Source organism: Pleurodeles waltl, chromosome 6, assembly GCF_031143425.1.
Source record: "Pleurodeles waltl isolate 20211129_DDA chromosome 6, aPleWal1.hap1.20221129, whole genome shotgun sequence".
Lineage (NCBI taxonomy): Eukaryota > Metazoa > Chordata > Amphibia > Caudata > Salamandridae > Pleurodeles > Pleurodeles waltl.
The window spans coordinates 1,679,294,216-1,679,307,016 of NC_090445.1; the positions used below are offsets into that span (position 1 = coordinate 1,679,294,216).

Sequence of the window (12,801 nt, forward strand, 5' to 3'; positions counted from 1 at the left end):
GCATTTCCAATGAAATGGGTCTCGTGTTTGCTCGAGTTAGAGCTATTGGCGTTGTAAATTCCTAACTGGACTTCTCTTGCCACATACATTGAAAATAAAAAGTAAAACATCTGGCATAAGTGAGCCGATTCAAAGCGCCACGGCGGCCATGAGCGCGAAGTAGACAGACAAAAGGAAAAAGAAGATCGCTCGCAGTCAAACGTATCGGCAGTTGTGCAATTATCCATGTAACTGGGGCAGTCTGCCAGGAGGTAACAAAGTGCCCCAAGGAGGGTCAAAGGTAAAGCATTTACCAATGATAACAAAGGATTTTTCAAAGGCAAGCCCATGAACGAGTGACAGTGATGGGCGTGCGGTGGGCGTGGTTAAAAGCCTACATAGATACCAACATGTTGGAAAAGCAGCGCCTTGCACACTGCTATGATTGGCCTAAAAACTGTGACAAAGAAAGCAGGGATGCAAACAAACCTTAAGAGTGAAATAAAGGAGCATGGAGTGTATGAAATAAGCATGAGCTGGAATCAAGACTACGCAGCCTTGGTACTGGGCACAACCAACACTGATGGGGGGGAGGGGCTTCGCTACATTCTGTATCATGCAAGGGGCAAAATGATTTGCCCTGATGTTGGCACCTGAGTGAAGTTTCCATAATACTACTCTTGATGTGAACTTTCCCAGAATCTGACATAGCTGTAGCCCTCATGGACCTACGCTGGCCACCAATGAAGCACTAAAACCCATTGTTTACTCTAAATATTGGAAGGTGAAAAACTCAGCTATTTTGTCATAAACAATACTTGCAATGAGATAATTCTTCTATTTGCCGAATATATGGGTAAAACAAATCAATGTTATAATCTCAAGTGAATGTAATGAAACGTAGGCCAAACCGATCAGGTGAAAGTTTGCATGACCTCCTAGAAGAAATGTTCTATTTTGTCACCCTTAACAGACTTATCAGGAATGGTTACCACTCTCTTAGGTATGTCCACACAAGTGGGAGTATCCCATTGGCTACGGTTCTGCTTACGTTAATGACACCAGCTTCTCCTCTAAATATTCGTGAAACGCAATCTGAGTCATGGAAATGGCCACTTTGAAATTATCCGTGGCATGCAGAGTTTTAAAAAAGTTCAGCGGGGTAAGACAATGTGTAATCAGGGCTGATTTAAGCGCTGGTGGCGCCCGGTGCAACTATCTTTTTTTGGTGTCCCCCCTCACCCCCCCCCCATGACTTCTGCCTCAGATTCCTTCACTACCACCTGGCAAAAGTGTCCCTCATCTCTCCATATCCCCTCTCTCACATCAATGTAATTTGTTTTAAAGCACTGGTAAAGACTGGCTCTACTAATCTATTCACCTATCCACATAAAATATAGATATTTTTGCAGCAGGCATATTAACCATCTGCACTACTCTATAGTGAGCATTAACCCTCTCTGCTACTTTATGGTGACTCTAAACTGCCACTGGACAAAACTCCATCTCTCCTTCAGGAACATTAATGCATTTTTGTTGCTGCCTGAAAGTTGCATGCAATAGGATCTCTGCAGCAGGTGCTTTAAAATCAAAAGTTATTGCTCCCCACAGCACCCCAACCAACACCCAAACTCGGGGGTCAATGCACCCACCTCCAGGTCAGCGCTCAGTGTAGCCCCACCAGTCGCACCCACCCCCTAAAGCCAAGCGCAGCTGATATTTGGAAACAGCATACTATCCAACGTGTCATCTCTCACCTGCATATTCACCCATGTTGATTTCATCCTCGAAAACGTCGCTGAATCCATTTCCTGAGTTTAACAAGTCAAGGCGTCCATCTATGAACTAAAAAGAAGGTCGATGGTTGAGCATGCATTGCACAAAGCTTAGATCCGCAATGAATACGCTCTTTTTCCAAAGATCCCACCTACAGAACATCAGGACACAGTCCAACAGGGAGAAAACAGTTCAAAAAAGAGGCCGAGAGACAGCCCTAAGACGAGGGACTCCACTCAAGCAATGGTTGGGGGGGCAACCCTCCAACGGGCCCTCCACCCTTAAAAAGACCCCTTTCAGCCCAAGGTCAATGAATATCTGTGAGATATGGGCGACTCGGGCTCCCCCATCACCATTCTGCAGGGGAGCCCCATCATTCTGCGTTACACCTCTGAACTCAAGAGCAGCTCTACCTAAAACACAACCTTAAAGACACTCAGACAAGAGATGCTCTGCTATCAATAGCAATGACAAATGAACAACCACAAAGCACTAGTCTGATGGAACCCAGGTTGTATGAATTTCACTGCAGGCGGCTGGAGAGACCCATCTCTGAGGCAATTGTTTATCCCAAGGTCTTCTTGGGAAACCGCTGCTCCGACACCAGAAAAGCTTACCACGAGGGACTAGGGCTCCCTCCGGTGACACTATATGCACTGACATGTGCCCAACTTAAAGACACTGGTCACCAACTGGTACCTTAGACTCAAAGGCGCCCATTATGAGTGGCCTGGCTTTATATGCGGTAATTACCGAATAGAGACTGAGGTATTTGAAATCTATGAAGTGCAATAATTAGCACCTATTACAAATTTTCTCCATGAAATGGGACAGAATATGCACATTTTGGTGGTAGCTGAACCAAATCCTCCATGTCCAGTAGTTTTCCTGGCACTTTAAATTAACAGTGGTTGCGTTTTAACTCACACCCAGTAAGTGCTGGGTGGGATAAAAACAGAAAATGAATAATTCCAATACGTGCGATACCAGGAGTTAGCGCATAAATCTGAAATTATTGGGTAATTCTTAATGAAGTCTAATGTAGTTACTCTGAACAGTACCTGTCAGCTAACCAGACAATGCTAAACCTTCGCTGGACAGTAAAGATATGCACTGGACATGAGAGTCAGTAGTGCTGTCCACCAACAATTTTCTAGCTAATAATGTGATATTGCAATCCGATCTAGAGGCAGCCACTACCAACATTTTTTTTTACCAATCTATAAAGTCATAGTGCACCCTTTCTAAGCATTGACTATGAAGAATGGCAAACAGCAATCCATCACTAAAAAATTAGTTAGCATTTTTATTTAAACATTTTTAATTTACCTTAAAGACCAAAGTGATTGGTTAAAAGAGCTGCACATGGGCTACAGGCTAGTGGCACACAATGAAAGCATTGATTCCTGTCTTTTAAGAGACAAACTCTTTCTTCAACAACCTTTCTTCATCGGGTTTTGGACTCTTGGGGAAAAACGGGATAACTGTTCAGGATCCCTGACCTTTTGCCCGTATGTCAATAGCGAATGTCTCCATCAATCAATTTAAATTAAACAATTGTGCCGTTTATAACTCACAAAGAATACCTTTTATAATCCATTAGAAAATGGTACAGGGTTTTAATCATTAACTCTATTTAATTGTGTGTTATTTTGTACTTTTCTGGCTTTGTTTGAAAGATACAGTAATATTAAATTAAAAAATGAACTTTTTTTTTAAAATGTCACTGGAATACCTGTTTAAAAAGTTGAAGCTGAATGGCATTCTGGAGAAACTGTCTCATGCCGCTGGATCGATGAGACACAAAGGTTTCTTCGCAAAATGTTATTGGCTCCTCCTGTAAGATAATCGATAAGGAACAAATCAATTGAAAGAGCGCATAGGATATCATTAGATGCAAACCTGCTGTAAGTATACATTGGAAGAATTGATTAGCCAACAAGGTATAGGTCTAGAAATAACCAGAGTTTGACACACACAGCACATCACCTTATAATATAAACATCAGCATTAGTCCACATCATATTCAAAATGATAATCGATGAAGCAAAAGACAAAATAATTGCTGTCCACTTTGTTTTAGCAGAGTTGTTCATTCAGTTGATGTGACAACCATTTAATATTGGTTCTCAGATCATCGATCTGAGGAATAACTCAGAAAAAACACGCCCGGGTGAAAGCTACACAAATGGGTTACCTTATAGTACTGCAACTTTATACTGGTGGCAGACAATATTATCTGCCTTTTCACAGTGGTTGTGTCCTGCCTGTTAGTTTTCAAGTTTGTTGGTATTATAATATATATTGGGAAGGATACTCTGACAACTTAACTCTTTAAATGGGACAACGTGGACACTGTAGTAGGTTCTTCCGGCTTTTTTTTTTTATAATCACTAAAACAAAATAAATCTGTAACTCTACTGTAGTGTAATGCTTGTCCTATTGAAAAGGTGTGGAAATGTATGTTTCTAAAAATAGAGTGTCAAACCATAAAAATAGAGTGTCAAACCAAAAAACAAAGAAGGTGCTGAGCATTATGATTCTGCTCGATTTCAACCCGCCAGTTTGGGTTAACCCGATACTCAAGTACTATGTTTTTAATGGATGACATTCCATGTAACAAGTATGTGTTCTTGGGAGAACTTGGAGACTATAGGTTACTTCTCTGATATTTCTAAAGTATGTTTCAGTAACTTTTACCAGTGCTTATTTTGAGCTGGTGGTTGCCGGTGGGGGTCACCAGCACTTATTTTTGGGGGGCGGCCTTTGGTTTTCCACATCAGATACTCCCAGAGAGCAAAAGAGGGGAAGAACAGACAAATTGGAAACACAGAAGAATACAAAGATGGAAAGAACGTCACAAAGGAGAACACAGGAACACACAAGAGTCAGATAAGGTTGCAGGGAGTGTTTGGTAGTGAATCAAAGAGTCCAATGTTTAATTGCACTGGGCACAGACTTCTGAGTAGGAGTTTTGGGCACCGCCGCTCTTTCGTTTACAAATTAAGCACTGCCTTCCACAAATCATTAAAGAAACCTGTAGCTAACCTTATGCTAAAATGTGGGCTGTACAAATGTTTTACAATTCAAATGTTACTCAAATGTTAAGAGAAGCAACAAAAAGATCTTCCTTCCTTGAGGTTGAATCTTGTGACATCTGGTCACCAGATTATAAAATATCAGTGTAAGTGGACCTCCTGGTGTAGCTCAGGTCATTAATTCATTCGTTCAGGGTCCAAAGGACCTGTCAGCTCATAGATACCGTATTACCGAAAATTCAAAACTAGGGTCATGGAAGTGACATCACACATTCTTTGACAGCTAGTGACATCATAGGGTTGACCTCTCGTCTCTCCCTTTGCCACTCAGCAGAATAATATTCAATAATGAGGGGAGGGGCAAGGAGAAAGTGGACAAGAATCTTGGCGCAACATTAACCTGACCACATGACCCCAAGGGCGGTGCCAAGGGTACCAATCAGAAGTCAAGGGGGGAAACTCCTCCTCTTGGTGATCTTTAATTGATGCCCATGTGTCAGCTCCATAACAGTCCTCTTTATCTTCTGCTAAACATTTTTTTCTTCAGTCCCTTGAGTTAATCAGCTTTAGGCTGCCCAGTTTCCATTCCCCATGGGTTGCTGGCTGGGCTCCCTGTACATGGATTGTGGAATATTGTCGTTCTTCTCCGACTAGACTCTGAACCCAAACCTTCTTCCCTTTGGGCACTCTCAAAAATCCATTTAATCCGTAGGTGTTGTCACAGACCAGTGCCCTCTTAGAATGCCAGGTTGAGGGACAGGTGTGCTTTGTGAATGTCCTTTCCACTCCTTTGCAACTGTGTACTATGTAAATAAACCAACTCCCATATTAAACTTTCTTAACAGAAACCACTTGAAAAGCATCTAGAGAAATGATATGAAGAAGAAAAGCCTCAAAAACCTAAATGCACATGCAGGTGTTCCTGAAACTGATATTAACTGACAAAGGGGGCACCAGAAAGTGATCCCTCCAAATCCCACACATCTCGAGAGTGGCATTAGGGAGCCTGGTGGAGAGCACTTAGGAGCTTACAAATATCCTCTTTTCTTGGATACAGAGGCTTTCCTTTGAACACCCAGTTTTGTGAAGGGCTTCCCAGCCCTTTGCTGCTTAATAATATGAAAGAAAGAAAAAGGATATTTTTGCCTCCTGAACACTCATACAAGAAAAAATAATACAACTGGCATCAAATGAACAATATAAAAGAAATGAATAACTGGCACCAAAAGCAAAAAGGCTCACAGCAAAGGAAACGCAGCTAACATGGAGGTACATACAGAACATGTGACAAAGGTAAATCCTTTGCAGGTTTTTATTAAAAAACAAAAAAATAGATGGCCCTGTACAAACAGGATTTTGTTATGGTCATTTTTGCCGTCAACACTTTGTAAGAAAGCACATGAATATTTAAATATTTTTATGGACTTCTGAATTCAAACAAAGCTGAAGCCTTCCATATGTGTCTGTTATGCTACCCAATGGATCAACAACGGGGTAGAGATGTGAAAGATTGGAAGCCTGTAAAGCAACAAGAACAAACAAGCATTTGCAATGCAAGGGTTCTCACGTTTGCTCGAGTTAGAACCTTTGTGTTGTAAATTTCTAACTGGAATTTATTTTTTACATAAATTGAAAATGAAAAGTAAAACAGTTGATATAAGCGAGCAGATTCAAAGCGCCATGGCCGCCATGAGCGCAAAGGAGAGACACAAAAGGAAAAAGAAGTTTGCTCACAGTCAAATGTATCGGCAATCGTGCAATTATCCATGTAACGGGGTCAATGGCCAAGGCGGTAACAAAACTTCCCTAACGAGGGACAAACGTAAAGCATTTACCAATGATAACATGAAAGGCAAGCCCATGAACGAGTGATAGTGATGGGAGTGCGGTGTATGTGGTTAAAAGTCCACAGATAGATTTCTAATGCGTTAGAGCGCTTACGCGCTCAACCTAAAAAGCATTATTAACAGGGGTTGAACAGTCGCTGTGGGTTGGGTGCACAGCTTTTCTTAGAGCATAAAAGTGGCCATAGGCAGGCTTTACGCTTGGCACCAGTGACGGAAAGCAGGGCTTGGACACAGGCAAGCCTTCGCGGCCAAACCCTGCAGTACAAGTACAACAGCAGTGCAGGTCCTGCTGCCAATGCCTGCTGTGGGTTGGGTGCAGAGCCTGGGCAAATGGGCATAGATTTGGCCATGAGCAATGAAGGCTGACTGCCTGGGGTAGGCTGGTGCAGGGCCTAGCTGAAAGCCAATCCCCGTAGTACGCCCCAGCTGTTGGCTGGGTGCACATGGCCTAGAGAGGGGTACAGCTGGGTTTGGCTTCCTTTGGTGGGTTGTATTCAGGAGATAGGCTAGGGACTGTGTCTAACCCCTGATGTGCATGACCTAAGACAGTGCATTGTAGGGGTTGGTCACCTGTGGCCTATTGAGTGCAGGTCCTGGACACAGGCCAGCATCTCTAACTGACCTTCCTGCACAGAGCTTAAGGCTGTGTGCTGCAAAGGGGGGGTGGCCACTGTGGCTGGTTGGGTGCAGGGTGAGGCTGAGGGCAATTCCCTGAAGCCAATGCTTGTTGGGTGGGCTGTAAATAAAAAAGATCAGTGCAAAGAACAGTTGGATGTTGTATATGATAATAAACAAAAACAGAAATTCACTTAAAAACACAGTTAAAATGCAGTTATGGTTACAAAACAGCACCTAACAATTTAGACTGTAAACTAACCATAACTCACAAAAAACCATGCACTGCTTATTCTCTTACGTATGATATCAATACTTACATGTTAATTGACATTACTGATGACATCTTAAAAAATCATTTCTGGTAGTGCTATCGGACTATGAACTTTAAAACAATGAAAACACATTGGGGATCAATGGACCTCAGCAACAGTAGTTTACCTGTGGAGGAATAAGTGCATGTCCATGTTCATGGTTCCAGATGTTGTGGGGACTGGTCGACCACAAAGTTGTTGCCACAAGGCCTGGCTATATGCCGTAGGGCTCTGTGGCAAATCCCCACTGCAGTGCTGAAGGTCGTGTGCAGTGAAGGTTGGCTGCCAACAAAGTGTTTGATGCATGTCCTGGCTAATGGCCCGGTCCTGAGGTCAACCACAGCTGCACACAGTCTAAGGATGTGGGCAGCAGGGATTGGCCTCCCATGCAAGGTTGAATGCGTGGCCTGGCCCTAAGTCAGAGCCAACAAAGGCTATATACAGTGGAGTTGGTCACCAGCAAAGGTTGGGTGCAGGATCAGTCTAAAAGCCAAGCCATGCAGCCAAACCTTGCTGTGCTTGACTAAAAACCATGCTCACTAGGGGTTGACTGTCCACGGATGCTTGTGGTCAGGGCCTGTCTGTGTGCAGGCCCTGCAGCTAACCCCCATTGCATGCAGATGAAGGCCATGGATAGCAGGAGATGGCTGCCTCCAGAGGGTTGGCCAAAATGCAAGTCCCTGCAGTCAACCCTGCATACAGCGAAACACAGTAGGCAGAATGAGTTGGTCGCTCACAGATGTTTGGGCACCAGGTCTGGTCATGCAGCTACTCCCCGTTGTGTAGTATTGATATCTCTGGATTCTGTTATCATTAATGTCATTTGAGATATCATCAGGGATGTCTTCAGTGCTGTCACGAGTGATGTCATAAGTAGGTGGAAATAGTTTACCTAACCATAAATGTGAATATCAGTGGTTTTCAGCTGTTGTTTTGTAACCATAACTTCACCTGAACTGTAATATAAATAGATGTTTTGTAAAGAGCTCTAAGTGGTGAAACACAGAAACAAATCTGAGTGTTATGCAGCTTAATCTCTACTGAAAAGAGCATATCGAGGGAACTGCACGCAGTTATTTATTATTTATCGATAGGATCAGTCCATCAGCTCTCAATACGTATATAAATACTGGAAACAAAGATTTGTTTTTCCAAATGTAATACTCCTCTTTGAAAGAGTGGTTAACATACATAACAAAAATCTCTCTGTGTCAATATGTCTACCTTGATTGGTCACATCTCCTGAATATGAAATAGGAAGATTGTGTCTTTTTTTTTTTTTCTCGGTTGGGTTTTGTTTCCTTAAAAGTAAATTCAGAAAATATGGATATGTTTGGGTGGAACGGCAAATACATCAACCCTTCTCTCTGTCTGGTATTCACCCTGGTGCTCCTTAACTCAGAAATTGTACAAAGTCAAATTGACCTAACTCTCCTCTACCCACCACACCCCTTAGCAGTGTACCCACAACCACATCAATTTCAGACCTCATCCAAGGACCAGTGCCACTCCTATTCCTTCATTTTAACCACAATAATACTTATTACCCGTCAGCTACCACTACCAAACTCAATGAGCCAAAAACACAGCAATCCCCATAGCTCTGTAGCTACCTGTGGACCAACAGACAGATCCTACATCGCCAAATCCCTAACCCCTTCTACCAGTCCATGGCTGTCTTCATTGTCACATCCTCTGATGTAGTCAGAGTACTGCAGGACCCAGTGTAAGAAGCTTGGAGCTTAAGGACCAGCAATATAAGGAGCCTAACGAACACCAGCAGACCATGTAAGGAGACTGGAAAGACTGATAGACCATGTGAGGCCATCAGACACATGCACAGAAAGTTTGATGAGTTTGGGGCAAAATGAAAGAGGGTGAGGAACGTATGGACATGGACTGACCATGTGAGGCGGTAAGCTCTCACGGTGAGACAGGGAGGAAGTTTGTGGACAGGGGCTGATAATGTGTGGTGCTTGGAGCACATGGACAGACTGTAAGAACCTGGGGTGCCTGGACAGACAATGCGAGGAGATTGCGGAACATGGGCAGATGGTGAGGAGTTTAGGCCACATGGACACACGCTGAGAGATTGGAGCACATGGGCAGACAGTGTGACGAATTTGGGAGACAAAGACAGTGTGAGGACAGTGGTTTTGACTAGACTGTGAGGAAAGCAGAGCACAGGGGGACACCGTTGGAGTTTTAGGGTGCATGGACAGCCTGCAAAAGCATTAGATGTATGAGAACTTTAGAGCACAAGGTCAGACCGTGGAGATTTAGGGCACAAGGTCAGCTCACTGAGGAGTATGGACTGATACTCATTGCGAATAGCTTGCCATGCCATTTAAGACGTTGGCCTCCAGCAACACAAATTCATCAATTTTCACAAGACGTGAACCACAAGGGATTGCAGTCAACTCAGTTCACACTGATAGTATGATTACGATACATCATGACGAGTTAAATTCTGGCAGGTACAACATGATTGCAAATAATTTAAGAAGCCAATCATTTATTTTACTTTTTTAGTCTCATGGGTAACTTGGGGATATCTAGCATTATGTTATTTTTAGGACTGATGAGAACGTGACATAGTCCCCTCAACAGTCCTGTTGACCCATGCCAGATGATGAATCACACAGATCAGTAATAGGTCTAGGATCTTTAAAACCAACAACATTGACTTCCAGTACAGACCTAGCTGTACAGTGCCAGAGCACAGGAAGCACTGCCCGCCCTTAAGGAAGCTGGCTCCATGCAGGGCCAACTTTAGGGCAGTGCTGACCTGGATGGGGGGGGGGGGGGTGCGCGCTGACCTCAGGGTTTATCAATGACTTACGAAACTTGCAATTTAAAAGCACCTGCTGAAAAGTTTCTTGTGCGTCCAGCCTTCAGGAAACAATTAAAATGTCAAGATGTGTCTTGTGATTAATGTTCCTGCTAGGGAGAGAGATGGGAGTTTTGTCTAGGGGCAGCTCTGACTCGCCATAAAGTAGCGCAGAGGGTTAATGTGCCTGCTGCAAAGCACAGAATTATATTTTATGTGGATAGCTGAGTGGATCTGTAAAGCCAGCCTTTACAAGTACTTTAAAACAAATGAATGTATGTGAAAGGGGGGCTATGGAGAGATGAGGGACACATTTGCCAGGTGGTAGTGAGGGAACCCGAGGAGGTGGTCATGGGGTAGGGGCGCCAAAAAAGACTGTTGCACAGGGCGCCTCCAGGGCTAAAGCGGCAGCCCTGGTTCCATGCACCAGAGGTGACTGGTTACAGCCATTTGTTAACATAATAGCCTTCTCAGCCAGCCAGGCTAGACTGAGTAAACAAACATCATTCCTGCAGCAATAAATTGCTTCCCTGTGTTGGCACGGAAACTGCCAATCATAGGGCGGGGATGATGGGACGGAGAAGGCATCTTAGACAGGCAGCAGTGTCAATCTCTCCTGTGGGATGCAGCGCTTGTTTGGCCCGCTGAAACCCAGATTAAAGAGTCTTTCTTTGCCAGTCTTGTACAGACTCCCGAGACAGCCTAATCAGGATCCGGAAAAACAACAGGGTGACAAAAATACCAATTTACTTAGAATCTATGTATGTATTTACGGACGAAGACATCTACAAAACACAACTATAGAGATTCCAATGAGGATAGGCAAAACTCAGTGTGAGAAAGTATATATAATCTTTTATGTCTCTATTAGTTGTCCTATTCCATGCAAGAAGTCATTTTTATTTTTTTTAATATTTTTTATTTAATTCATCAATTCACACAAAACAATGACAATATGTGTACCCGCTCGAAGTGTTCGAAGTGTTCAAAGGACATATACAGAAATACATCTACAAAAAAAGTACATTACAAATACCTCATCTAATTTCTGCTGTTTAAAAACAAGGAGCCAGTGGTGTCTGAAACTGTTTTGCTGCTTGCCGTGGATGTCATTTTGAGGTACCGATTCCTACCCCATGTTGCTGTTTTTTGCTTTTGTGATTTAACAGACCTGGATACTGTTCTTTTAAAATTAAAGACATTCTTCATCTTGCGTTCTTGTAGCAGCTCGTTGTGTTTTTTAGTTTTCAGTCAATGTTCATTAGTATATAAAGTTTTGATTTGTCAAGAAAATCTGTTCAGAAAGTACGGTGCACTATTATCAGTGTCCAAGTTCAGTTGATATCAGGTCGTAAGTTTCCTCTTCCGCTATGACTAAGAGTTTTTTAAAATAACAATCCTGCTCCTTGTGAACAAGGAATCCAGCAAATGTGGTTTGTTAGAGTCCTTGTCAGTGACGGATCCCTCGCTATGGTGGAGGAGTGCCGCTACTCCCGCCAGCAGCTGCAAACTTGAAAAATAAAACGATAATAAACTGTGTTTATTATCTTTTATTTTTTGAGGATGGGGTCATGAGGGGTGACAGGCACCAGGGAGAGTGGTAGGTGCACTCCCCTCAGTGCACAAGTGTTTGGCCGGCCGTCTCAGGACAGCCAAACACACATGCGCACTGAGCTGTCTCCAACCTGACACTGTTTTGCCGGGTTGGACATAACAGGCACAGGCTCCCAGACAGATCGAGAGCACTCAGGCCAATCCTGACCCTGCTCTTATGCAGCCAGCTGCGTGAGAGCCGCATTAGGATTGGCTGCAGGGAGGCTGGGAGCCCGTGCCTTCAGCGAGGGACCCAGAAGAGCGGCAAACTGGCGGCGATGCAGCAAGCAAGGTTTTTTGTGTGCGTCTTCTTTTTGTGCCCCCCACCGCCACTTTGTCCCAACACCAGCCGCCACTGGTCCATGTTACATAAAGATGTTTGAACTAGGGCATGACAGAGAACAAATTGAATCCAGTTCCTTTTTCCAGGCTTACACAATAACAAAAACCACAAATACAAGTTATCTAAATATGAAAGAACAAACTACATTTCAGGGGGAATCAATGTGCTCCACTTCATAATGTAACACCAGCACTAATAGTCTACTTCTTAAATATCAGTTATGCATTGATTTTTTTAATCACATATCACAGACGCAACAGATAATTTATATATTTCCATTGTCTCCCTTGTATTGAGATCATTAAGTATTATGGACCAAAGCAAATGCTGATTTTACAAGGTTTTTAAGTGAAAAGCAAAAACTATGCAAAAATCTCTTTTCATTTCTTTCAGCAGTGCAAGATTGACTTAATATAAAAAAAACAGGCTCCCTTCAAGGGCACATGATCCCCCCTCTCTCCACCAT

The 12,801-nt window shown here is 43.2% G+C and overlaps 1 protein-coding gene across 4 annotated transcripts in view; it reads right to left on the minus strand.

The window, feature by feature from the left end:
- DENND1A (DENN domain containing 1A) overlaps positions 1-12,801 on the minus strand; it is a 1,115,636-nt gene that overhangs the window by 266,862 nt on the left and 835,973 nt on the right. For all 4 annotated transcript variants that reach the window (XM_069241713.1, XM_069241711.1, XM_069241712.1 and 1 more), the window contains exons 14-15: positions 3,491-3,592; positions 1,737-1,824 (exon numbers count right to left, since the gene is read on the minus strand). In XM_069241713.1, the coding sequence (XP_069097814.1) occupies positions 1,737-1,824; positions 3,491-3,592 (190 nt within the window). The remainder of the gene's footprint in view (positions 1-1,736; positions 1,825-3,490; positions 3,593-12,801) is intronic.